The sequence below is a fragment of the Myotis nattereri genome (assembly GCF_964212035.1).
Source record: "Myotis nattereri genome assembly, chromosome: 1".
Lineage (NCBI taxonomy): Eukaryota > Metazoa > Chordata > Mammalia > Chiroptera > Vespertilionidae > Myotis > Myotis nattereri.
Genome location: NC_138075.1, coordinates 57904692 through 57932419, shown reverse-complemented (window position 1 = coordinate 57932419; position 27728 = coordinate 57904692). Strand labels below are relative to the sequence as shown.

The following is a 27728-nucleotide window of genomic DNA, read 5'->3' as shown; positions in this document are numbered from 1 at the left end:
AATGGGTGTTGGGGGGATAAGATCAATGTTTAAGAGTACAAAACTTACAATGAGTGTAAATAAGCCATAGAGATCAGTATAGCATAGTATCACAACACATTATAAATATAGATAATACAATTATATAATATGATAAATATTGGTACAGTGGCAAGCATATTACAATATATAAATATACTAAAGAAAAAAAAGTGAGGTTGGGTCATGACCATTAGCAAGACAGCTCAGCAGCCATGGCCAGCTAGTGATAGGTGAGCAAATCAATGAGAAAAGATGCCCCCGTGATCATCTGCACAGGCAGGGATCCACAACAGCCCCACACAGAGCTACTTGCCTGGAGATGGAATGGAGAGTATCTCATTCACATCAGTGTTCAAATTAGCTCCATAGTCCCTTCCTCTGTCTCATTCCAGACACTGTGTGAAGCACAGGAATACAACTGGATGAAGTAGGACACAGTCCCTGCTATTAAAGAGATGCTGGTTCAGATGGGTACAGACACGTCAAGTGACACAGTCTGAGGCATGATTGTGAGCACAGGGTAGGTGTTGTGAAGGAGAGGATTCTCCCAAGGGGGCTTCTAGAAGAAGAAACGCTCGAGCCAAGTTTTGAATAGCAATAAGATTCAACTGTATAAAGAATATAACAGGTAGTCCTGGATCTGATATGCCAAGGTTGCAGGTTTGATCTCCCATCAGGGCACATAAAGAATCAACCAATGAATGCATAAGTAAGTGGAACAATAAATTGATGTTTCTCTCTCTTCCTCTCCTTCTCTCTCTTTCTCAAATCAACTTTAAGAATGCAATAGACAGAAGAGCAGATGAGAACCCACAGAACAAAACCTGAAATTGGAAAGTGGTAATCACTTCCATAAAGAAGAAACTCAGTGTGTGTGTGGGGGGGGGGGTGGGGGTGGGGGTGAGTGGAGGTGGGGGAAAGGCCGTGTGTGTGGTGGGTGGCTTGTACATAGCAGGATTTAAGGCCAGAGAGTTGAGCAAGATGTCAATGCCACATAGACGCTTATGGGTTAATTTAAGCAATCTGAACTGTATTGAAAGCTGAGGGCACCATTATAGGTCTTAATACTGGGAATTTGACACTAATAGGTTGGCTTTTAAGTAAGCTTTCTGGTTTCAACATGGAAGACTGTTTGGAGGAAAGAGTTGCTTGGGTCCCACTTCAAAGCAGATCAGGGATTGACAGTTGTTAAAGACAGAATTGTGTCTCCCTCCCCATTCATATGTTAAAGTCCTATCCCCCAATGGGACTGTATTTGGAAACATGGCCTTCAAAGAGGTAGTTAAGGTTAGATGAGGTCATAAGGGTAGGGCTCTAATCCAATAGGACTGGTGTCCTCATAAGAAAAGGTACGAGGGATGTGTGATATGAGGGTTGGCCATCTGAGTGCAAACCAAGGAAAGAGGCTCAGGAGAAACCATTGCTGCTGATACCTGGATCTTAGAGAACTGTGAGAAATAAATATCTGTTGTTTAAGCCACACCATGTATGGTATTTTGTTATGGCAAAACATCATCGAGACATTAAGGCAGAAGGTGGAGGCAGACAGAATGACAAGTCTGTGAAGGATCTGGCCATCCTGCTCTATGAGACTGCACTCCTGTCCTCCGACTTCAGTCTGGAAGACCCCCAGACACACACTAACAGGACCTACAGGACGATCAAACTTGCTCTTGGTATCGATGAAGAGGACCCCACTGCTAACGAGAGCAGTGCTGCTGTGACCGAAGAGATGCTGCCCCTGGAAGGAGACACCACCTCACGCATGGAGGAAATAGACTAAGACACCTGCACACGTGTTTAATACTTTACCTTCATTCCCTTGGATAATATATCTTCAAGGAATTTTTTTATTTTTGTAACATTTTAAAAATATGTATGGCATATTTTCTTTCCCCCTCTACGTGTATGATACTGTGATACTTCAGGAACTCTAGCTGAGCTCGTTTTTCTTTCCTACTTCTATGTTGTCCTGTTTTAACAGAATCTATAATAATAAAAGCATAATATGCTAATTAGACTGGGCAGCTGGACAGCCTTCCGGACGTCATTCTGGACGTCCTTCTGGATGAAGCCACTGTGGCAGGAGCCGAGGCAGAGGTGGTTAGGGGTAATTAAGCAGGCAGGTAGAGTAGTTAGGGGCAATAAGGCAGGCAAGTGGTTAGGGTGATGAGGCAGGCAGGCAGAGTGGTTAGGGGCAATCAGGCAGGCAGGCAGGTGAATGGTTAGGAGCTAGTGGTCCCAGATTGTGAGAGGGATGTCCAACTGCCAGTTTAGGCCCGATCCCGCAGTGAGAGCAGGCCTAAACCAGCAGTCGGACATCCTCTGAGGGGTCCCAGATTACGAGAGGGTGCAGGCCGAGCTGAGGGACCTGCCCCCCTGTGCACGAATTTTGTGCACCGGGCCTCTAGTGGGGTTATGTTTGTTGTAAGATACGTGTAGCCTAATGTTTGTTAGCTTTGTGGTCTGAAGTGTTTATCTCTCAGTAGATTCCTAAGTAGACTGAATCTTTTGTTGCTCAAGTATTCTGAGATGCATGGTAATACAACCTTCATCCCCTAAGATCTACTTTTTAAGCCTAACATCCCCTGAAGTAATCAACTGCATGTACGGCCTCTAGAAGTTAGTATGCTAAGCTGACCAACATGATGGTAGTAACTATCATAGGGTTTGTCTCCAAAGAAAGAGATTGTTTGGCATAGCAAAAATACAAGCTACCTAGGCATGTTGTAAAGCTGTTTGAAAGTAGCTCAGAGCAAGTTTTGTGAATAGAAATGTAGTGCTCTAGTCACATTATGCTTTAAAAAACTGTGGCAAATACAAACAAATTAAAAAGAAAAAAAATCAGTTTACGAAGAAAAGGAAATTTGAGTCCCAAGTAGCTTAAGGTACAGCCACACACCTGAACTGTTTCTCCATAGTCCGTCCCACCCCAAATCTCTGACCTCTGTGCTTCAGGGAGGTCTTCTCTTCCAGGCAGGTTCTCTGTGCAGGGGAGATACCCCAGAAGAGCAAGGCTCTCACCTGACAGTGTCTACAGCAATCCTGGAAATGGGTCCTGTTAACTTCACTTAGGGATGGGCTCTGTTAGGCCAGGTCCAGGTCATGTTCCTGACCTTGGGGGGGGGGGGCAAAGTGCGGAGAAGTCAACTCCACCAGAGCCAGATGGTTTAAGAACAAAGGAGGAGGAGTTTCCCATAGGAAAAGGGAGGTATCAGGGGAAAGGGCTTCTGGGAAGGCAAAACAGCCTCTCCAGATTCCATTCCCAATAGCAACAGAACCCAAAGGGTTGGAATACCCTCAACAATAACATAGGACCTAGATGATGAAAACCGTAAGAGAACTAAATAAATGAAACAGCAGTTTGTGTTCTTAGAAGATACAATATTGTAAAGATACTGCTTATTTCCAAATTGATGTATAATCCAACCCCATCCTAATAAAAATCCTAAAGTAATTTTTATTTAATGGATTCTTTATAAACTGGTTTTTAAAATTCACTTTAAACAATTCACAAAAATAGCCAAGAATTTTTTTAAAAAAGAACAGTGGGGGAGGAGATTAGACTTATACCACTATAAACATACTATAAACATGCTATAAACATACTATAAACATATAGTAATTGAGACAAAGTGCTATTGGTAGAGGGAAAGGTAAGCCAACTAACTAGAGCATACAGTCAAATCAGTAGGGGAAAAATAGGCCTTCTATAAACAATGCTGAAATACCTACCCTGATTCTTCTTTCAGAAGAAGATAAGTCCCACTTCACACTACACTAAAAGAATTCCAGAATGGATCGGTGACCAAGGACATAGAATACTTTCTTTATAATCTTGGGGCAAGGATGACATTCCTAAAGACCTGAACTCCAAAAGCCATAAAGGCAAACATTTAGGATGAATTAACACCAGCAAGTATGTAAGGAGCGAAGCATTCCCTACCCTTGTGAAGTTTGGATTGGCAGATTCTATTTTGAATAATAATTTTGAAGTAGCCAGATTTTACTACATATAAACTGTGACTCAGAATCTCAGGCATTTCTAGGTATCCCTCCTACAACTCCTTCCAGGGCTTGCACAGCCTGTAATCATGCATGGGTGCAAGGCTATGTACAAAAAAATTCTATGCAACCTTGTTTTCAATAGCCTGTAAGAGGAGAAACACCCTAAAATACACAGCAATGAAAGATGAAGTCAGTTTATCATGTCACAATGCAGAATGCGCTGTGACAGGACAGCCAGGCAGAGCCAAATGTTCTGAAGAGAAAGGGCCCCTACGATGAGTCAAAAGAGCAGGTGCAGATGTTTCATAAAATGCCAAGCGTAATAATGACCTGGAAGGCCTGGAGAGAGACACATTTTTGAAACCAAATTATTAGTTTCAGTAAATTGTGTCAATATAATTTTAAGCAAATGCCAAATGGAAGACTGAGCCCAGGAATTCACAGAGGAAAAATCTTCCGGAAAACAAGGAACACCAAGGAGATCTGTGACGCCAGCCTCACTGTCAGTGTCATTGATGGTGCCAGGCAGCCAGAGTTACCCGGATTACTGAGTGTTCACCACATTGTTTGCTGATGCTTCGGATGGTTTCAGTTGCTAGATTCAGTTCGCTGACTGAAACCAACAAAGGCTAGACAACCAGTTCCTTGAAAGTTGGAAATACCACCCTTTGGGACATTAGTGCCTGTAGTGATTTTCTCTTTGGATATTCTGGTTTCTTAATACTGTTAATGAAGAAACGGGAGTCAGGCCGACAGTGCCAGTTAGTGTAGACGGGATGACCTCCATAACACCTGCAAAGGACACCAATGCAGTAGGATTCCATACCACTCAATGTTTGCGGATATTCAATTAACCATGGACAATCACTCCCCTCTGGGTCGAGCACTCCTCTCCATGCCAACTCTACTTCTGGAACACCACCTCTTGGAATAAGAGCTCCCTGCTTCACTAAGCCGTGAATACCATATAGAGCACCATGAATGGAGTGCTCAGCTTCTTCAATCACCAATTTATTAGAACCAAGAACAACTGTAACTCTTTCTAGGGCTTGCCCAGCCTGTAATCTTGAGCAGTTTGCCACAACCATTTACATTGACCTCCTCAGCTAAATCAGCCAAACCCAGCATGATAGCAGTGATTTGGTCAATGTGAGCAACTGGCTTCGTTCTGAAGAACCAAACCAAAATGGAGAAAAATTTCGTTTGGTTCTATGTCATGGATAAAACACAGGTCAACACAGGCCCACAAAGGAAGCTTAACCCAACCTTACAGGAATTTATAGCTCTTCTCAGAAATCAGCAGAGGATACTCTCCAACCTCAAGATACCAAGTTTGTTTATGCCATCTCATGAGTCTTGTGCCTGTGACTCAGCTGCCCTGATTCAAATAGGGAAGACCCTTAGGCCACCAATTAACTGACAAAGCCAAATAGCTTCCACATGTACCTCATAAAACTCCCTTGGTCTGTGAGCAACTCGCAACTCATTGTTTCTGTTGCCTTGAGTTTCCCAGCTGGCACTTCAAAGGCCTGGCAATAAATTCATCTTTCTGCTTTGTTTTATTCAGTATGCACAGTTTGGTTTTTGACAGTTGCAACTGTCTTACAAATAGCTGAAAAGTCTTATAATCAAGCATTTACAGAAGAAACCACATAAACATAGGTAGGAAGGGCAGAGATAGATACGAAAGGGGCTGGTCCTGCACCCAGGTACTGCATTGAAACTCGGGAAGGGGTCCCCACTGAGGAGCTGGGGTATCTCAACCCCATGCTGGGCTCACCAGACCGGAGCACCAGTGCCAGGAAGAGGAGGCCATACAACATCTGGCTGTGAAAATCAGCATGGATTCTGTCCACCAGGGAGAGCTAGGAGTATGCTAAAAACCCAGGTGCCCTCTTAAAGGGCACGCAAATTCTCTTTCACAGGCACTCAACCTGGGCTCCAGTAGAGCCGGGGGGGGGGGGGGGGCGGTGAAGGATTAAAGAAAAGACAAAGAGAATATAACTGGGGCTCGGTGGATCTCCTGTGTCTGGATGAGGCCACAGAGAAGGATCCAGCCAGCAAGCTGAGGCTTTATTTTAGTCAGAGACAAGGTTGTGGTCAACATAGTTACAATGTTCTTGTGAGTTTCACTTGTTTTGGCAGCACTTGCTGCATCTCCCACAGCCCACTAGCTACCTAGGAAGGATCTAGGGCAGCGGTTCTCAACCTGTGGGTCGTGACCCCTTTGGCAGTCGAATGACCCTTTCACAGGGGTCGCCTAAGACCATCCTGCATATCAGATATTTACATTACGATTCGTAACAGTAGCAACATTACAGTTATGAAGTAGCAACGAAAACAATTTTATGGTTGGGTCACAACATGAGGAACTGTATTTAAAGGGCCAGAAGGTTGAGAACCACTGATCTAGGGGGAGGCCATAAGGTCAAGCTTAATTATGGTAAGAGGGCTCTGCCCTCTAAGCTGGGACTTGTTTATGGCTCTCCACAGGTCAGTCTGAGGCTTACCTCTAGAGCAGTGGTTCTCAACCTTGGCTGCACATTCAAATCACCTGGGAATCTTTTTAAAATCCTGATTTCTGGGCCTCATCCTCCGGAAATACTGTTTCTTTGTTATGGGGTGGGGCCCTAAGTAACTACTAATCTGCTTTCTGTCTTTATGGACTTGCCCATTCTGGACATTTCATATAAACAGAATCATACAATATGTGACCCTTTGTGTCTGGCTTCTTTCACTTAGCATAACGTTTTCTAGGTTCATCTGTGTTGTAGCCTGTATCAGTTCTTCATTCCTTTTAATTGTTAAATAATATTCCATGGTATGGCTATTCCATGTTTTTGTTCATCACTCCATCAGGTTTTGAACATTGGAGTTGTCCCATTCTGGGCTGCTGTGAACATTTGTGTTCAAGGTTCTGTGTGGACATATGTTTTCATTTCTCTTGGGCACAGACCTAGGAGTAGGAGGCCACCTATTATTGGGGAACACATGAAAACAGTGACCTCTGCTTCATGGTTCCCGAGTTATGATAAAGTTAAGTGTTCACCAGTGGTGTGTTGTTCAGATAACTTGGTTCAAATATGGGTATTGTGTAGTCATACTCTTCACACAAATGCTCATACCATACATATATTTAGTTCATATTTATTTAGGTGGTTAAATCAGAGCATCATTCCTGATCCCCTCTCCTCACTAGAGGGTCTGCATCCTTTTTACAACGATGCAAAAATATTAATTTCATTTCTTTCACCAGAAATGGCCTTGAATCAGCTGTGGAAAATGACCAGTCCCAAAGGCCAGCCTACGTCCAGCCAGGCCCTGTCTAGAGAATGAGGGGCCCATGCTATGCGTTGACAAGTGGCCCAATTCCTTCTTATCATAAGTGAGAGGGTTGAGCCTCTTGTTCTCACAAAGGATCCAGAGATTAGACTCACTGAGAGCTTCCCTCAAGTTGCCTTAGCAGAAGGCCTGGCCCACTTCAGTCCTGCCCAGCGGAGCTCCAGGGGAGGGGCCCGAAGGATCTGTATTTTTAACCTGTTGCTGACCCAGCAGCCCATTTAGGAAATGCCGTTCACAGGCCTCCGTTGGTCTCTAGCCTTTCCCATCCTCTCCGTGCCCCTCAAGGATCTCTTACGGGGCCTGTGGTCACCCCAAAGCCTCCTCTGAGAGTTCCTCGTTAAGCCCTTCCTCCCCCTAATCACCCTCCTTTCTTCCTCCCCCTTTTCCAAGCCCCTTTCAAGGCTGTCATGGCCACAGGAGGCCGCCCACAGAGGTGCTGAAGGGAGCTTGTTAGGCCAGATCAGCTGTTCTCAAAGCGTGGTCCCCACCTGAGGGTCCCCAAGGTCAAAACTCATTTCATGATAATAATACCTTTTCTTTCTGTATGTGTGGCTTTTTAGATGCTCATTCTCTCAGGAGTTTTCCAGTGGAATGGGTTAGTCTCTGTTCTTGTTTTACAATTTTTCTCAGTTTTAATTACTAATAATAAATATCCACACAAACACAAAACTCTTTGGGGTCCTCAATTTTTAAGACTATAGAGGGATTATAAGACCAAAAACTTTGAGAAAACTGACCGAGATGGTTTTCTAATTGGTGATAATTACTAATTTGATAGATGAATGAGGCTGCTTATGGAGGGGAGGAAATGGGAGGAGACAGAGAAGAAAAAGGAAAGGAATGGTTTCGGGAAAGGGAGGAAGGGGGTGGAAAGGGAAGAGAGAGAGGAAGAAAAGGAGGAGCAAGAAAGGAGGCAAGGAGAGAGGTAGGAGGAGGAGAGAGGAGGGAGGAGGTGAGAGAAGGGAGAGGAAGGTAACAGGAGAGGGAGAAGGGGAAGGGAGGATGGGTGGACAGACAGAGCTCCTAAGCAGGGAATTGACCCTATTGAAGATGTGCCAAGGCTGAGCTAGGTATATGCTTTACGTATTTCAGTGCTGCCCCATTTCACAGATGAGGGCACGGAAGCTGGGAGAAATCTGGGTGATACCTCATATCCTGTAAAAGGGGTGGAGCTGGGTCTGAACCTAAGGTCACATCCTTTGTCACCATGCTGTCCCCCTCTAGCTTACAGATGAGTCCTAATTGTCAGTGTGCCACCTTCTAGCCTGCTGGCCAAACAACTACGAAAGCCCAGAATGCAAAGGCCTTTACTACCTTTGCGGCCATTAAGCTACATATAATCCAGGGAAGGGAGTGGAGGAGGCCAAGGGGTGGGAAGGGGAAAGGGGATGTAGAGCAGCTGCCTGGTTTCAGGTCGCAGGCCTTTCCCATCAACCCCCATCACTGCCCACCTCCTCAGGTGACTCCCTTCCTGCCTCCCCCTTCTCTTCTCTGGCTGGGGAGGGGGGGGCCCAAGGCTACGCACACAGGGACACATTCATTGGGCCCCTTCACCACAATCAGTTTGCTGGGTTTGCCCCCAAGTCCTCTAAAAAAAAGACAAACTGGTTGAAAAACTCCACTTGGCATTATTTTCAATATGCAAAATACAATTTATTACTTGGCGTTTACCCTTGAGTGTCCATATAGTGTAGTACATTCCCAACCAAGTATTTCATCAATAAATACTAAACAGCACACACTGTGGGATGAAGTACTTATAGGGGAGGTGGCTTACTGCCCACGGGGTGAGTATTCTACAAAATATTCCCATAGGGCCCTTAAAGTTGTTTTTTAATGGGAAAGTTATGGACTATTATGCGCTGAAGATGTGCTCTGCCTCTCCAAACATAAAGCGTGACTTTCCTGTGCAGAGGCAGGAAAGGGTCTGTGGGAGAGAGGTAGGGGATGCTGTAACTAGGAGACGAGGAGCAGTCTGGAATGTTCTGGGAGTGCAGCTCAGGGAGACCATGGACACACTGCGGGACCTGCCCCCTCAGCAGCTGGGTGGACCTGTGCCCATTTCCCAGAGCCCCTGTCCAGGCGGTCCCCTGGGGGGAGAGAAGGTGGCTGAAAAACGGTCCCCGGGACCATGTCCCCTTCTTCCCTCTGGGCTCTTCTGAGGCAAGCGGGAGCCTTTTCTATTGCTCTCTCACTAGGGCTGTTGCATAGTAAAACCCTCACAAATGACTGGATGTAACCATTCTGTTTATTTTTTTAAAACAGATGGGAAAGATGGCCTGACTGGTCCATTATGACACCTGGCCAAGTAGATCTGAGGGTGGTCCTGCACCCCCGAGCTTATGGGTGCCAGGCCCAGGCCTACCCGATGGCTGTGCCCACTCTGGAAGGGCCTCTCTGAGCAGCAGGGCCTGGGGCTGGGCCTGCAGAGCCCGAACTAGCCCTGGGAGAAGGGCCGGGCGGGAACAGGGCTGAGAGGAGACGAGATCCAGCGGATGCAGCAGACACAGCCCTTGGGCACCACAGGAGCCACCGGCGAGCCTCACCCAGGTGTGTTTTTGGAATTTGAGGTGACTTTTTACTTCCCTAATGCATGCCATCTGGATGAAAAAGGAATTTTCTAAAACAAAGAATAAGCCTCTCTATACCTTTAGAAACAAAATAAAGCAAAGGGTCTTGTAACAAAGCACTTGGTATCTTCCAGAAGGAATTGCTGAATTTCAAATAAAGACAAGGTATCTTTCTTTTATGTTCTTCTTCTCAATAGAAAACATTACTTTTTAAAACCTAGCAATTAATTTGTATATGCAATTACATCCTTAATGCAATAAATATGAGTATAATGGAGATGGACAAGATCCCCGTTAGGCTGAGGGATGTCACTGATCCTCACATGTCTAATACTAGTGACAGGCCTTGCACTAAATGTGCTGTCCTGTGTTCCCAGACAGAAAGGTTTGTCTGCTCTGAGAAGCATGTGTGTCACAGCGTTCAGCTTTTCCCTTGGAAGAAAAGGATGTGTCCACGTGATAACACTCCTGTCACATCATCACATGATTCATGAGTTAAACCTCCCGTCCATCGTATGCACATCTGCTTCATTTATAACAGTTCACACAGATGAAAATGTTTTATATGAAACAAGACAATATGATGCAAGACTGGGAAATATACTCTTACAATAAAAACACATTTTAAAAAAAGTGAATCTGTCTAATTACATTTGGAATGGGAACTTCCTCCTACCACAGATCAGTTACCACGGCCCTCCTCCGACAGCCACTGAAATCAGCACTTCCGGAGGAAGGCCCCGTCACAGCGCACGCTGACGGAGACCAGGTTCTAAGGAGCTCCAAAACAAACCCGAGTCAAAGAAGCAGTAGGAAATACATGAGATGCTGGATTCTGTCGGTAATTGAATGAATTGAGCTGAGTATAATTAAAAATAACCTTAAAAATGAGTAAATTTTAGCCTGGCCGGCGTGGCTCAGTGGTTGAGCATTGACCAGGGTTGTGGGCTCAATCCTCAGTGTGGGGCGTGCAGGAGGCAGCTGTTCAACGATTCTCTCTGATCACTGATGTTTCTATCTCTCTCTCTCCCTCCCTGAACTCAATAAATATATATATATATTAAATGAATAAATTTAAAAAGTGCTCAAAATGAATAAACAACAAAAATCCCCCAGCAGCACTGTACTTGAAGGTGTTCTCCTAGTGCTGACGGCTGACAGTGGTACTTTTGCAGGGTTGGTAGTTTTAATAGTAATACTGGAGATGTTTGGTGACCTTTCAGCCAAGTTGTGATAAAATCGAAAGTCCTCTAGAAGTAAGATCTATTTACATGTGGTGATTTCAAATTCTAACCTCAGGTACCTAAGTGCGTATTGTGAGGAAACGATTAAGCCCAGACCTGCAAAGACACAAATAGATAATTGTCAGTTTCTTTAGTACTTAACAACTTACAAAACCTGAGTTTAAAGGGATAAATCAAAGTCTCTTTATACACACACACACACACACACACACACACACAGTGGATGGAAATACTCCATCCAAAATAGAGCACTTGCATGTCTTGGAAAATAAAACACTTTCCTCTTAGCAGCTCATTTATTCATTTGTTCATTCATTCTTTAAACAGTGATTTAGTGCCCAGGTGTATCAGGTACTGTGCTTTGCCCTGAGGATTGAGAGAGGAGAAAGGTGCATGTTTGCACCTGATGCCCGTCCCACCCTCCCACCCCCCGCACCCTTAGTTAACTGTCTAAGGGCATCTGTGGCCTCCCACGAGGGACTGGTAACTCTTAGATTGGCAAAGGAAGACATCTGTACCCAGACAGCTCTCTGAGTACATTAATACAACTTTACTAATTTAGGCAACTCCTGATCAGGAAGATGAATGAAGTCACAAATAACTTTATTGTTTGTTTCAGGAACTTTGCAAAAGTCCATTCACCTTTTTATCCTATGAGTACACGAGTCAAGTATCCTCTTTAGAAGAGACACTTCTTAGAACAACACGGAGCATCAAGGGACTGGCCACTGTTAAAGCCCATCTTCGAAATCCTCCCCTCACCCCAGCCTGTGCCCAGCAATCTGAAACTCTATGCCACTAAAGTCCCTCCATCAAAAGATCTGCCTCAATCCCTAAAACCTCAAGGATCTGCCTTTGCTCTCCCACCTAAGACACTACTGAGACGGTCAAGTTTGTGGTGTTCCACACTGTGGTGAGCTTTGCTTTGCAAATAGTATTTCTGGGGAGCCAACACCCGACAGAGTCTTGGAGCTTTTTGAGAATATTAAAAAAAAAAAAAGCCATGAGGAGAACACACACAAAATCTGGCATATACTTTCAGGGGCTTCATGCCCTCCTAAAGCCCCTCTGTCGGTTTCATAGGGGTCTGTAACCACAGAAGAACCCTGCAGTTCTAGGAGGCGAGATTGGCAATCTGTGGTTTGTCAAAGGCTAGACTCAGAAGAATCAGACTTTTAAGGTCAAAAGGAACCTTCTGAATCACCTAGTCCAGCTATTTCCTCAACTACACGCTGATACATAGTTGTATAATCCAGGCATGAACACCTGTGTCGATGGGGAACTCACTACGTCCCAGGCCACTCATTCCTTCTGAGGCTCTGAGTAGAGCTGAAATCTGAGCTCCATGTAGCTGTCCAGCCTCTCCTAGCTCACTCGGACTTCTGCTTTCAGGAAGGCCAATCACGCCTCTTCTCACACACAGAGTAAAATAGAAAGTCTCCTCGCTTACTCTTAGGGTGTGATCCCAGGATCCTGAGCAAAAAGCAGTCCCATCAGGGGAAACTCGTAGAGTACTGACACGGTTTTCATGTCCAAACAGAATGGAGACTCGAGCCCCCTTGAGCACATCCCAGACGTTGATGGTATAATCGTTGTATCCAGCAAACAGCAGGCGACCTGGAAGCAGGAGGATGTGATAGTTATTAAACCAGTTCCTTCCTTCCTGTTTTTCTTTTTCATGACTCTCGCTTGCTTGCTTGTTCATTCATTCATTCATGCATTCATTCATTCATTCGTTCATTCCTTCAATCAACAGTGATTTAGTGCCCCCGTGTGTCAGATACTGTGCTTTGCCCTGAGGGTTCAGAGGAGAAAGCACAGTTGCTGCCCCTGTGGAGGGTGGTCTTGGTAGGCAGACACATAAATCATAGCACCATGTGATAAGGACTATACTGGAAGTGCTCAGCTATGTGTCATGTGCTATCCCATCACAGAGGAAGGATCAAGGAAGACATTGCAGAGGAAATGACATCTGATGGGCTCTTGAGGGGTGAATAGAAGTTTGCCATGCAGAGAAAAGAGAGAAAAGATGTTTCAGGCAGGAGTAGCTGCATGCTTGCACGAAGGCTCAGGTGCAGAATTGGGTGAGTGTCTGGGGAAATTGAATGGTCCAGTGACCCAGAGTATCAGTGCTGCCTTAATGTTCACTAGCAGCCTCCCCAGCTGGGAGGGCAGAGGTGCCATGAGCTTCAGGGCATTGAGAAAGGTCACCCACCCTCCACCTCTGAAAAAAAAGTCCTTTTTCAGGTGTGAAGGGAGAATGGAAGGCTGGGGAAGAAATGCCTAAAGGCCCTTCATATGTGAGCATTTGTCCATCTCTGCCTTGAAGAACAGTATTAGATGGGCACAGCCTTCATTTCCCCTGAAGTGACTGGGGCTGGGGGCAGCCGCTGAGGGCAGGGCGAAGTAGGGCTCACACAGCCCGGGGGGCAAGAGGGGGACACGCGGAACTGGCACAAAAGGAGACTATTTGGCATATGGGCCCACAGGAAGTTTAGCTGAGGGGCCGCGTGACAGAGAGCTGGGTGTCACTTAGGTCCTGTTTTACAGTCCCGGGAAAGCTTCTGACATAAAATCTTACCGCTGAGGGAGAAGTCTACGCTGGATGCTCCAAATATGATACTCTCCTTGGAATAGATGGCGACCTCTCTGTCCGCCCGGAGGTCATAGAGGCGACACTGGGGTGCAAACAAAGGAGCACTTACTTCTGGCTCCAGTTTGCGAGGTGACACCACAGAGCCACCAGCAGGTGCCAATGGCTTGTGTGGTTGGAGAGGTAAGGGAGACACCTCTTAGGTTTTCTCTCCCAGTATTTTCTCCCCCAATCCCGATTCCTATTCATCTCCAATGGAGACTTAAAGACACAGCAAATATAGAAGACTTCTTCAGGTACAAAACCAAAAATGAAACCCAGCCTTTTTTTCTGATGAGGGATACATGTTCATTGCAGAAAATTCAGAAAAACTCAAAATGCATAGAAAATAAAATAAAAGTCACCCCAAATCCTAGAGGTATTGACTAAATCTTTTTCCTTCAGACTTACTTCTGTTTTATGTGTGTATTAAAAAATAAATAATGAAAAAAAACATAGGGTGGATGTTTCATTATTACTTTTCCCATTATGTTATGAGCATTATCTCATATCATTAAATAATCTTCCAAAAAAAACAATTAACGTGGTTGTTAGTCTTCATGTAGATATATCAGAATCTAGTCATACCCTGTTAAAAAGATCTTTGTTTTTATTTTTTCTCTTTTATAATAAAACTAGAGGCCCGGTGCACGGATTCATGCACAGGTGGGGTCCCTAGGCCTGGCCAGCAATCAGGGCCCATCAGGGATGGGCCGATCAGGGCCTGCCAGCCAGGGGGAGGGACAGGGTGTGGGAGGTTGGCTGCTGGCCCCGAGGAGGGAGCAGGCCCTCAGCTCTCCTGGGAAAGGGGCTGCTTCTGCCACCACCCAGCCTCGGTTCCCCATCCCAGCCAGGGGCCGAAGGCGCCGGGCAGGGTCAAAAGAGGAGGCAATGGTCGCCGGACTTGGCGCGGAAGGAACGGACGCTAGGCGCTGATGCCACTGGCCAACTGTGGGAGGTTGGCTATGGGAGTGCACTGACCACTGGGGAGTAGCTCCTGCATTGAGCATCTCCCCCCAGTGGTCAGTGCACGTCATAGCGACTGGTCGACCTGTTGTTCGGTTGTAATGGTCGCTTAGGCTTTCATATATATAGATTATCTCCCATTCTTATGTAAAAATCCCTGATGTTCTCCTTATAATAGCTATGGAATAGAATCTTTAGGATAGAATTATTTCCAAGAAATACCATGTCTAGATCAAAGGGCAGTGATATTTTGAAAGTTCTTCTATCATAGAACTGCTTTCTAGAAGGCTGGTACCCAGGGTCCTGATCAGGCTGGCCCCAGACTCCTCGCCACACCACCTCCACCCGAGCATTTCTCCTGCAGCTGAGCATCTGATCACTGAAACTTGCATTTCTTGGATTAGAGGTGATTTTGGAAACATTTTCAGTTTATTTGCTATTTTGGGTGTATTGCTTTATAAATGGTCTGCATTCTATCTTTCTTTAAAATTGGGGTATATTTCTTATTGATTATGCCTCCCCATTCATATCTAAAGGATTTCAACTTGGCCTGGCATACATGTAGCAAGGATTTTTCCAAAATGTATGCACTAACATTTGGTTATATATTTCTGACATCCATAAGTTAAATTTTTATTATTACCAAAACTCTCAATCTATTCCTTTGTAATTTCTTCCATAGTACTGAATCAGAATCAAAACTATTATTACTATTATTTAATAATTTATTTGGTATTTTCAGGGCACAAGAAGGTATTTCTTTTCTCTTAAAAACAATCAGTGAACATAATTTTTTAATTAGTATCAAAAGCTTTAAAACTAGGCCTATTTTTTAAAAAATATATTTTATTGATTTTTTACAGAGAGGAAGGGAGAGAGAGAGTTAGAAATATCGATGAGAGAGAAACATCGATCAGCTGCCTCCTGCACACTCACCACTGGAGATGTGCCCACAACCAAGGTACATGTCCTTGACCGGAATCGAACCCGGGACCCTTCAGTCCACAGGTTGATGCTCTATCCACCGAGCCAACCGGTTACGGCAAAACTAGGCCTATTTTTAACTCAGAAAGTTCATGTCTGAGAATTCATTCTATGGAAATAATGAGAGGCTCCAAAAATACTTACTTATAGCAGTGTTTTTAAACAGGAAAAAAACACATACCTTGAAAACCCAAATGTCCCAAAATTGAAGACTGGCTAAGTAAATGATGGTTTGTCTATAACATGGGAAACTGTTCAATAATTAAGAAAAAATAATATAGAACAATGTTTACTGGCATAGGAAAATGTCCACAATCTATTAGTAAGTGAAAAAAAGCAAATTTTGTTTAACAAGGAAAGAGACAGAAAGGAATTCATCTAATTGTGATTTTTCCTGGGTAGGGAGATTAAGGTAATTTAATTTCTCCCCAAGTCTTCTTCAATAAATACACATTATTTTTGTAATCAGAAATAAAGTTATTTAAAAAAATAAAATGAAGGCAGCACATCTCTCTCTCAAATAAGAAAGCTCTCAATGACTTAGGAACATACCGTAGCATCATCCGATCCTGAGGCAAAGGCATCTCCGCTCGGGTAGTACCTGCGGAGAGGAAGTTGGGGAGAAAGCACTTTAGATGGTGACTCCCAACCCTGGATGCCCGTCACAACCGTCTGAGAAGCTGTCCCGTGCTAGGCCCGCGGAATCAGATCCCCACTTCTAGGGACATAAGGACCATTTGTTACAGAGGCCAGAGAGGGAAGCTCACCCAGCAGACCTGCTGGCCTCTAGTTTTCTTCCCTGTCGATAGGGGACAGTGGCATTGGCCTTGCAGAGTGCTGGTGAGGAGTAAATGTGATAATGCGGGTATCTGTACCAGGCATGGAGCACAGAGCAGGTCCCCGGACCCGGAGTTTTCCTTGACCACATACCTCATTCCTAAGACGTGGCCCAGCGCTCAGGGCCACGGCAAAACCAGGCCTATACAACCAAGAAAGTGGTTACAAACACAGACACTGGAATCAGACACCCAGAGCCACATGCAGATCCCTGCACTGACCACTTACTGCATGGGATACTTGTGCAAAGTGACTTCACCTTGCACAGCCTATTTCCTCGTCAAGAGGGAATAAGACAGCATATGCAAAGAATGTGGCACGGTGCCAATAAACAGCTTTCAGTCAGTAACGATGCTTTCTGTCACAGTCACTCTTTTCTATAATCCGCTTCCCAGAGAGAGGCAGGCCTCCGTGGAGACCTGGTGGAATAGTGGCCATCAGAAGAGGATCAGGGCAAAGGCAAAAGCATGGGTGAGAGACTGCGCCTTTTTAAGCTGTATCTCAACATAAGGGTTTACTTGATTTTTGTGGATATTCTGTCCTGCACCTTAGTAACTTCATTTTCTATCTGTAGTAAATTCTGGATTGATTTTCTTTGATTTTCTAGGTAACTGCTACACATTTGCAAAAAGTGATATAGCCTTTTCCCTTTTATCTTATCCCATATTTGAGGGCAGGGAGCTAGACAATTCTTACTAACATTTCTACTACTAATGTAATTAAGTTGTCTCATTTTATTCTTGCTTTTAAGGGGGACAAGCCTAGTATTGCCCAGGAAGCATAATGAAGATTCCTGGTTGATTATAATATATATGCTGCCGGAACAGTGTCACCTTCCAAATTTATATGTCAAGTACTGACCTCTCTCTTAGGATCCAATTCATAAATCCTACATGTCATTTGGCCCTTTTCATGTCATCCTGTGGAATTTGGGCTCAAGTAACCAGCACAGAGATGCTGACACTCTGACTACTGCCACTGCTCTGAGTAATAAACTGTCCTTCATCTCCGACCCAGCAGTCTCATGTCTTCTATCTACCAGCAGCCAGGAACTTGTGGTAGCCTAACTTGATAGCTTGCAGGTCGTGTAAAACCTCAGAACATTCCCAATTCTAGACAGTTCTGTCTCTATTATGCTTTCTTAGTTCCAGCCGCCATCCTTCCTCTCTTGATCTCACACAACTTCTTTCTAACCAGGTGTCACACTTCCTTCCATTCTTGCTCCCCTATACCCTGTTCTCCACACAGCAGCCAGAATGATGTTTTAAAGGCAAAACATAGATCACGTTAGCCACCCTCTCCCCCAACTCAACAATCTGGCCTTTTGTTAGGCCCCTGAACATCTCATCTCCCCCTAGCTTTTTGTAAGCCTGGCTCTTGTATAATCCTGGCCTCAATTTAAATATCATCTCCTCAGAGAGGCCTTCCCTGACTATTCTAAGAAACAACCCATCCCATTACATCTCCTTGTTTTACTTTTATTCATAGCACTTATCAGTATCTCAAATTAAATCATACATTTGTTTATTTGTGCATTGTCTTGTCTCCTGCAGGAAAGGAGAGACCTTGTCTATCTTATTCACAACTGTATTCCCAGTTCCTGGGATAATGTTTAGCCTAGAAGTACTCAATAAATATTTGTTGAATGAATGAATGAGAGATACTGACTCATTGCCCCTGGTACAATTATATTAAAAGGTCTCCAAAAGCTTTGGAGCGCTATTCAATCCCACCACAGATCAGCCATTCTTGCTGGGAGGCCTCTCAGCCCAGTACACTGAGCCTGGAGGCGGTGATGGGCTCAGGATCACCCCAAGCCAGGGAGCCCAGGAGAACAGAGGAGTAGCTGAACACCCTACTCACTGACCGGACACTGTTGACGTCTGATTCATGAGTTTCAAAGGCCTGCACGCACTGGCCGGAGCGCATGTCCCACACCATGGATTTCTTGTCACATCCCTACAAATGCAAAGTTACCCAGAGTTAAGGCCGCTGCAAGGAATGCCCACAGACAGGCATTAGTTCTAGTTATGTAACACAGACCATTTATGTCGGAGACCAGCTTTGCTTAAGCCCACTTCAACTGATGAGGCCTTAGAAGGCCAGAACTAAATCTTGGATTGGGCGGGGGCCAAGGGAAGGACCCAGCTTCCCCCTGTAGCATGTTTTCTTCTTTGGCAGCTTTCTGAGTGGGCACAAACTGTCCAGAGCCTACTCTCACTTTCCCCATGGCATTCCCCATGTCTTCATTGTTCCCTTTCCTTCCTCCTCCCTCTATCGCTGCCTCTGTAAGCCCAGAGGGGAGAGCAGACAGACAGTGGCACCAGGTGGGTCCTCCCAGCTTTGTCTCAGGCGTCAGGGGCAACCCTGAGCAAAGGTGGACCTCTAGGTGCCTCTGGGCCATCTGCACCCCAGCAGCCCCCTGGCTGGGGATCAGCAGAGCAGGAGCCCAGTCACGGCGCTGCCAGCAGTTAGCTGGCTGCCTGGGCCAGTCACCTACCTGGCTTCCACCTCAAGACCTGTAAGCCACTCTCTCTGGATCGCCAGCCTGACCCAGAGGTTCATAAACATACGATTCCTACATTATACGATCATGGTTCTAGGAGCATTTTGATAAAGTCCTGCAGAGCAGTCCTGTTGTCAAGTTTGGGGACTATGATGTGGTCTCTCACTTGTCAAATAGAAGAAGTACTGGATTAAAATTGGTGTCCAAATTGTTGGTTTCAACTTAGAGGATGGGGGCGGGGACAAGGCACCATAACTGACATCTCAGGAAGACCTGCTGTGGGTTCAGCGCTGAGTGTCTTTACTGAGAATGAGGACGAAGGATCAGGAGTGTTTTCTAATCCTTACAGGACACTAAATCAGAGGAGTTTAATGCTCTGAAAGAGGCAACAGAATCTACCATGACAGTGACAATTTGAGTAAACAGCATAGCTGAGGAGAGAAACACAGTTATTCAAAGGTGAGGGGATGAAATACACAGAGATGGTCAAATGCCTAAGAATAAAAGTGAGGTCCCTGCTATTTAGAGGCCAGAGAGGCCTCACCTGATGCCCAGAACTAAGAGGTGGACAGCTGAGAGCAAAGGGTCTCATGTCTTCCAGCTGCAAACATCACTCTGATAAGGGTTAGCTGCTAGCTTAATTAGGCAGAGAGGAAGGGAGGGTCCAGGGAGGATGGAGGCATTTCTGGCCTGAGCAATTAAAATAGCCATAAGCCAAGGACAGAGGTATCTCTGGCCTGAGCAGCTGGGAGAGCCATAGGGGTAATAAAACATCTCTGGCCAAGACAACTAAGAGAGAGCCATAAGGGAGATCAAAAGCAACTCCAACTTGAACAGATTAGATGGATAATGTTGCAAAATGAGGAGGAGAAAATGGGGGGGAGGCACGTGGGCTTTAGACTTTAAAACTAATACTATGTAGAAGAATGACCAATGAGGAAAGCCGGGGGTCTTAAATTAAGGAAGGGGTCCAATTGCTAAGGGTCAGATTCAAACAAAGAACTACAACATATATAAACCAGAGACAAAGGGACATGAGACAGATTTTAGATTTTTGGACTTAGATTTTTCCCATCAGAGAGAGAAAGAGAGAGAGCGAGTGAGCATTTTTTTCCCATTTGAGGGCCCCTCCGCAGGGGGGGTCCCCTTTGGGGATTCTTGCCCAGATGGAGTTTGTATATGCTTCCAATAAGTTTCCTCATTTTTATCAAAGAAATCTGTTAGTCCACGAATTTATTCTTCAACTTCGCCGGACAAGAATCCACAGAAGTCTGCACCCTGAACCCCACGTTTCAATTTGATGGTGTAGCATCACCAGCCTCTCCTGACTGGCTCGAGGTCAGGTCAGCCAGCTTAATTCCCCATTTTTATTCCTAGCTGTCCACAAAAATACTCGCCCCTACTATTTGTATAACACAATGTAAACTCTTCTACCTACTATTCATAATGTCCTGGGGAAGGGAGGAGGCAAGAACTATTGTGCATCACGCCCAGTTTACAGATGCTGAAGTTTAGAGTGAGGTAGCAAAGCCGGGACCCAGACATCCTGATTCCTAGCCTAGTGCTGCTCTGTGTCACCGTGGCCTGTCTGCCCAACTGAGACCTCAGATTCACTGTTCAATGGTGACTGGCAGGGGTGGGGCAGGAGAGTGTCCCACAGCCCCAAAGCTCTGTTCACACACGGTGCTGCCTCACTGAGCGTGTGCCCTGGTGGCCACTTGCAATGCTGTCAGATACAAACTCCACTATTTATCTGAGGAATGATTTTTAAATGTGGCAGATACGTGCCCCAAGTGATAGCAGTCACACCAGCAGAACATTCCAGATCCTTCCGTGGATGCTGAATGTTGGGGCAGATTGGGAAGCCCTCCCAGCACCACCATTGCTGTGGGAGCTGGGGATGCAGTGGGGAGCTGGGGGTGCAGTGGGGAGCTGGGGTGCAGTGGTGACTTGGGGGTGCTGTGAGGAGCTGAGGTACAGTGGGGGGCTAGGGGTGCAGAGGGGAGCTGGGGTACAGTGGGGAGCTGGGGGTACAGAGGGGAGCTGGTGGTGCAGAGGGGAGCTGGGGGTGCAGTGGGAACCTGGGGGGTGCAGAGGGGACCTGGGGGTGCAGAGGGGAGCTAAGGAGTACCTGAAAACCCTTTCAGGAACCCATCCCATCTAGTCCCAGGAAGTGACATGAATTGCTACCACCACCCTCCCTGGTAGACGGAGGACTCTAGGCATGTTCCTTGGGTCTTTACCCCGGACACGAAGGTGTTTCCCGTCTCTGAGGGCGCCAGGTCCAAGCAGAGCACGTCGGCCCCGTGCCCGTGGAAGCTCTGCAGCAGCTGCCCGCTCTCCACGTCCCACAGGGCGCAGGTCCCGTCGCCGCTCGCCGTCAGGATCTGACGTGGGAAAGGACAGGAAGAGTGTGTCGTCATTATTAGCTCTGTGAGGGGCAAGGCCATCAGGGAAAAGAGGCTCCGCACATACACACACACACACACACACACACACACACACACACACCGACACCCTGTCACTGAGCTGCGTTCCTGGGCCTGTCCTCCAGCGTACGGATCCAGAGGCCTCCCTGCTGTACCCGCGGGGCTCTCCACTGCCTGGCATGCATGACTGTGAACATTTGCTGAACAGAACTGTGACTGGCTCCCACAAGCAGCCTCGCCCACGGTTGTACAGGCCCAGTCACCGGCTGCCCGCTACAGAGTGTGGGGCGAGTCCCGAGGTTCCGCAGTTCTCACAAGCCCCCGAGGCTGCGGACGATGGTCACTGGGCCCCATCGGCAGCAGCCAGGGTCGAGGCAGCATTTTGTTAGACACCCTCCTACTGCTGCTTCTCCCAGGTCAGGGTGCTCCCCAGAGGCCCCCGGGCCACTGAAAGGTGCTGACACTCGTGCGCGCACAGGGCCAATGAGCACTGGTCACGTGCTGATGACGTCCCAGCGCTCTGCCAGGGTTAGGGTTTGCGGGAGGATTGGGTCTTGGCCTCCACTCTCCTGAAGCTCGCTCAGTTTAACAGGATTGGCTGTCAAAGCAGAAACCAACCTAATCCCCTGTCTCCGTGTTAATCAGTTCTGGGACCAGGCATACTCTCCTGATGCTGTGCTACACAACACTGTGACCAGCAAAAATAACCTGCCTGCTTGCTCTAGGAAATACCTGCTCCTGCAAAATAAGACTGTGAACCAAGTAAACAACTTATTAAGACTAATTGCTTGCTCATCAAGACGGGCTTTAAGGCCCTTATCTCGCTGGGCTCACCAACCCAAAGCTATTAAATCGTCAACCAGTTTCTCACTGTGAGAGGTCCACCTTAAAACCACCCAGTGCAGTATCTGAAAGCCTCCAAGCAGCCTTCCCTGCTTTCTCCACCTTAAGGCCTATAGAGAGTCTCAGGTTGGGGTTCCCTCCCTCACGGCAGTAGGTCTAACGAACTTGGCATTGCTGACGGTGTCTTGTAGACAAGACATTGATCACTGACAGAGTGTGGGAAGTGCTGAGAAACAGGTGGGCCCACGGAGGGCACCAAATGCACCCTGGGGCATCTGAGCTGGTCTTAGAGGATGAGTGACAGCTGGCCAGGGGAAGGAGGCAGGGCACTGCAGTGACCGCCTACCTCTGCACTGGATGAAAGGTGTCTGTGGAGAGTGAAGACTTCAGTCTGCAGACAAAAAGCAGCTATGGAAAGCTTCCAAGCAGAATGATAAGATCAGGGTGTATTTTCGGAGACTCTGTCAGCTCAGTGCCGCGATCTCTCCGTAAAGGCCGGCCCACACAGGGAGAGGAACGCTGGGCTGCCTGGGGAAAGGCATGGGGGCAGAGCCAGTGCATGAGGCTTGGGCTCCGGTTGAGCATACCTTCGTGGGGTTGGGAGAAGGCAATGGGATCCAGGGCTCCCAGACCCAGATGACGGCACCACAGCACCCTGGAGCCAGGAGAAGCCATGGCGGGGATGACAAGCCATAGCAGAACCTTCCTGCGCCCCACCTTCTGGCTGCTCCTGGGCCTGGAGGAGGTGATAAGACAGTGCAGGAGGTGGCTGTACCAATGTCAAGTGCCCACAGCAGAGAGCCCTCTGTGGGTGATAGTTACTGATGGCCGAGGAAAGAAAACAGGAATCAGGCCTTAAGGACTGCTGGCATGCAACGGCCACTGACCTGCTGCACCTTCAATTTCCATTCGCTGGCATCTTCTCCCCCACTTTTTAAATATATATATATATTTTATATATAAAGAGTCACTGCAGTGCCCTGCCTCCTTCACCTGGCCAGCTGTCATTCATCCTCTCTATATAAATATAAATAAATAAATATATAAATATATATAAATATATATATATATATATATATAAAATTGACTTCAGATAGGAAGGGAGAGGGAGAGAAAGAGACAGAAACATCAATGATGAGAGAGAATCATTGATCGGCTGCCTCCTGCACACCCTCTACTGGGGATTGAGCCTGCAACCTGGGCATGTGCCCTTGACTGGAATCGAACCTGGGACCCTTCGCCCGCAGGCTGACGCTCTATCCACCGAACCAAACCAGCCAGGGCTAGGCTGTACACTTTTTAATGGGTGATTTTATGATATGTGAATTGTAGCTCCATTTTCTAAAATGTCACATACACACAGAACGCATAAAGAGGAAAGAAAAAGATCATTAGGATTCTAAGGAGGAGAAAGGCCTGAAGGAGAACTCAGTGTTTCAGGGGAAAGAGGAGAGGTGGAGGTGGAAGGCCTCCCACCTTCCCATTCCCTCTCCTCTCCTGCACGCTAGGCCTAGCACTGACAGGGAGGGAACACGTTACAGGAGGGGAATCTGCTCCCACCTGGCCTTGGGCCTGCGGGCTGCACTGTCTGGGCATGGATGTCCTGCTGGGAAGTCTGGGGAGGCCTAGGATCTCTTCCCAGGAGAGGCCCCTCTGGAGCACCTCCCGGAACAAGAGCTGGGAGAGTTCCGGAGCGCTCAGGCTTCTTGGGTCTAGTCCCCAAGGTCCTCCTCAAGGTCCCCACTGGGAGGAAGCTCTCAAATTTGGGGAATTTCCAAGGCTGCAAACCCCTGCAGCTGTCCATGGGACTCCCTACAGTCTCAGCTTCCATCAAACGTACATCCGACAAGATGAGCAAGGCTGGTAAAAGTAGCTTATGAACACACAAGACTCTGACCGCATCTTAACTTGGGTACTTGTACTTTGAACTATGGTACAACTCCCTCCAATCGCTCCAGGCCCACACCCACTAGTGCATGCGCCACGCCGCTCCTGTCCTAGCACTTGCAGAGGGTCAATATCTCCACTCTTTTTTGGGACGCCAGGTCCAAATAACCTGCTTTACATAATTGCCACAGGCTAGCTCGTTAGTTTGGTCATTTTTCATACCATGCTCTTCAATCAAACAAATGGATTGCTTTTAGAAGTTAAAAGTAAATTCTTAATATTTTAAAGATACTTTGTGATCTTCATTACAATGTAAGTACAAATAAATTTCTAAAACCAAACACTCATGACTGTAAATGCACTAAACATAACCTCTGTGTCACTCATTTATTCTAGAATGTAAAGAATTTACAGCTTTAATGCCATAGTCTTATACCAGCCCCTTGAGGGTTTTTAAAAATATATATTTTTATTGATTTCAGAGAGGAAAGGAGAGGGAGAGGGAGAGGGAGATAGGAACATCCATGATGAGAGAGAATCATTGATCGGCTGCCTCCTGTAGGCCCCACACTGGGGATCGAGCCCACAACCCGGGCATGTGCCCTGACTGGGAGTCAAACTGCGACCTCCTGGTTCATAGGTTGATGCCACACCGGCAGGGCGAGTTTTTCTTTTTTTCATCCTTGATCCCAGAAATGGGAGGAAGCTTCAGGTTCATTAATTCATTAGTACCCACACCAGGCCATGCACCTGAACTGTTGTGTAATGAAGCTTTGTGTTAATATCAATAATAAAACAGTAAGAGCTAATACTTACCAGGGACTGTGTGTATTATTTTATACCCATCATCTAGTTTAATCCTCAGAAAACCTTACCAGGGAGGAATTTATTGCCATCCTCACTTGCAGGTGAGAAAACAAAACAGAGAACACACCTTGCTTAGGACTGACCAGCCCGAATGCAGTGGAGCCAGGACTCGATCCCCGCTGTCTGACTCTGAGCTGTGCCCTGTGCCCTGGGCCCTGGTGGGGTGGCCAGCGGACTTCCCTCTATTCTGTCTATCTCCCTCTGGCTGCCTATTAGGAAACAAGCACTTTCTGCCTTCCAGGTGCCCCACTTCGGTCCCCAACTCAGAGTGAGGGTGACAGGTCTCCACCAGAGACACTTGAGATGCCTGACGACCCCTGTGCCTGCATCCCTCTGTGGCTTCCTTCTTCCACACTGAGATCCTCTCTTGCTTTGCTACTGCTCAGGCTCAGAGGCATCTATCAGGTTGTGGCTGCTGCAGCCAGCTGGGCCCACAGCGCCCCCTACTGTACAGGTCTGCAAGGCTCCTGGTCCCAATCACCAGGTGTAAATACTATACTTCAAGCCTGACACCCCTCTTGTCAGCAATTAAACCATGACCCAGTCACCGGGTCTCCCTGACTGAGTCAGCTGAGGCCAGAGTGGGCCATGGAAGGCTTTATCTGACTCAAACTCTCCTGCTTAAAACAAGTCCAAATATGGCCCAGCCCCTGCAGGGCTGCCCTCCATTCACAGGGCATTCAGGGCGCCCTGGGCTGTGTCCCTGCCCACTTCTCGGGCTGCCTGCCTCCCACTGGGCTCCCCTCACACCTCACTGGCAACACGCTCACCCTCCAAGGCTGGTCCAGGCAACTCCGTGTGGCCTGTGACCACCCCTCCCACCCTGAGCTCCCAGCCTTCCCCGCTGTTCAGTCCGGACTGGTTTCCGTGAAGGTCCCTGAGGGCAGAGACTGAATGTCCCTGTGGCCCAGAGCCAGGTAGTGCCTGGCAACATGGGTGGTGGACACCTGGAAAGGTCTGCTGAATAGATGTGGAGAAATAAACTACGGTATACTTTTAAAACTTGTTAAGAAAATGTGGTCTACGTGTTTAGTATTTTTTCTTTGGGTTTACCCAGAGTAGAGGACAGATTTACTACCTAACGCTTCGTCTTTTGCATCTGTTCAAACAGGAGTGTGAAGCAGATTCAGCGAAGCGTGTGAAGTGCACACTCTGAAGCTCGGCTGCTCAGGGAAGTTGCACACACATTCGTGCCTTGGAACCACCTCTCAAACCGGGAGGTGGACTTCCCACCCCAGGCTCCCTGATCCACCCCAACAAGGCAATCAGAGAGGGATGTTCAATACGGCATGTAGTCTATCTCCTCTACCAGCAGCCAACAGCCCTGGCTTTCCTCATTTCTGCTTTTATTTAAAACAATAATAACGAATGAGGAACAATGCTTCCTCTGGAGCACCCCTCCTGCTAAGAGGAACCCTGGAAACGCCTCCGCTCTCCCCTGGGGCTCCTCCCCTGCCCTCCCGCAGCTGGCCCTTCCCGGGGCCCTCACTTACCTGCATGTCAGAGTTGGTGAAGCTGCAGGCCGACAGGTAGTTGGTGTGCATAGCCACAGACTTCTTTTTGGCAGCCATGCTTTCATTTTTGTCAAAGGTCAGTGGATACACAGAACACTTATTATCCAAACCCCTGGCATGGGAAGAAAGAAGTGTCAACTGTTGATGGAGGGCAACAGAGTGTGAGCATACTTTCTCATTCACACAGGCTTTTCAAAAAAAATGTTCCCTTGAGAGCAGTATCACACATTGTAACCTTTCCCCCAACTTTCACTTTGGAGATTTACAAATGCACAGTAAAACTGAAAGAAAAATAGTACAATGAACACTCAATCCCTTCACCTAAACTCCTAACTTAACATTTTGCGGGAACAAATTCTGAACCATTTGAATGCAAATTGCAGACATGACCTGTTACATCGAAATACTTGAATTTGCAAGGGCCCAATCAAGGGTCACACAGTGCATTAGGTTTTTATATCTTTTTAAGATCATTTAATCTAGAACAGGCCCTCTATTTTTTGGTGTTCACAACCACAGACCTTAGGCTACTTGTCGTATAGAATGTCACACTTTCTGGACTTGTCATACTGTCATGTGGGTGAGAATGACTTGCACTTGGCTGTGGCCAGAACCAGCCTGCTGGGGACCAGGTCTCCTCGACCCTCGAGGCGAGCCACGCTGACGCTGCAAGCTTTGTAGCTCTGCTGGGCTGTGCACTGCTCAGGGTTGCCTGCAACGCATGCGAGGCGGAGAAGTTTGCAGTGTGACGCACCTGGTGTTGAACCTCTGCTTTAGTAGCTAACTCATTTTGCAATCTTGGTTTTGCTTTTTTTTTTTTTTTTTTTTTTTTTTAGGTTCTCAGAGCCTCAGTTTCCTCAACTATAAAATGAGTATACCCCACCCACGTATCACAAGGGGCTGTTGTGAAGACTGTACAGAATTCAGAATAGTCACTGACACATGATAGATGCCCAGTAAGTGGTCATTAGCATTAGTTTTATATCCTACTTGCTTGGAGGCAGGCACTACATTTTATTCAACTTTGAATTCCTCTAGGACACCCAGTCCAGTCACTCAGTGTACAATAGCTGAATGA

The 27728-nt window shown here is 46.8% G+C and overlaps 1 protein-coding gene across 1 annotated transcript in view; it reads right to left on the bottom strand.

Moving 5' to 3' along the window:
• Window positions 1–11144: 11144 nt before the first annotated feature.
• GNB5 (G protein subunit beta 5) overlaps window positions 11145–27728 on the bottom strand; it is a gene marked incomplete at its 5' end in the record, with an annotated part of 32288 nt that continues 15704 nt past the window's right edge. Inside the window, 7 exons of the mRNA XM_081108921.1 lie at window positions 11145–11281; window positions 12636–12802; window positions 13767–13863; window positions 16320–16368; window positions 18472–18563; window positions 21354–21497; window positions 26630–26762. Of these exons, the coding sequence (XP_080965047.1) occupies window positions 11270–11281; window positions 12636–12802; window positions 13767–13863; window positions 16320–16368; window positions 18472–18563; window positions 21354–21497; window positions 26630–26762 (694 nt within the window). The 3' untranslated portion in view covers window positions 11145–11269. The remainder of the gene's footprint in view (window positions 11282–12635; window positions 12803–13766; window positions 13864–16319; window positions 16369–18471; window positions 18564–21353; window positions 21498–26629; window positions 26763–27728) is intronic.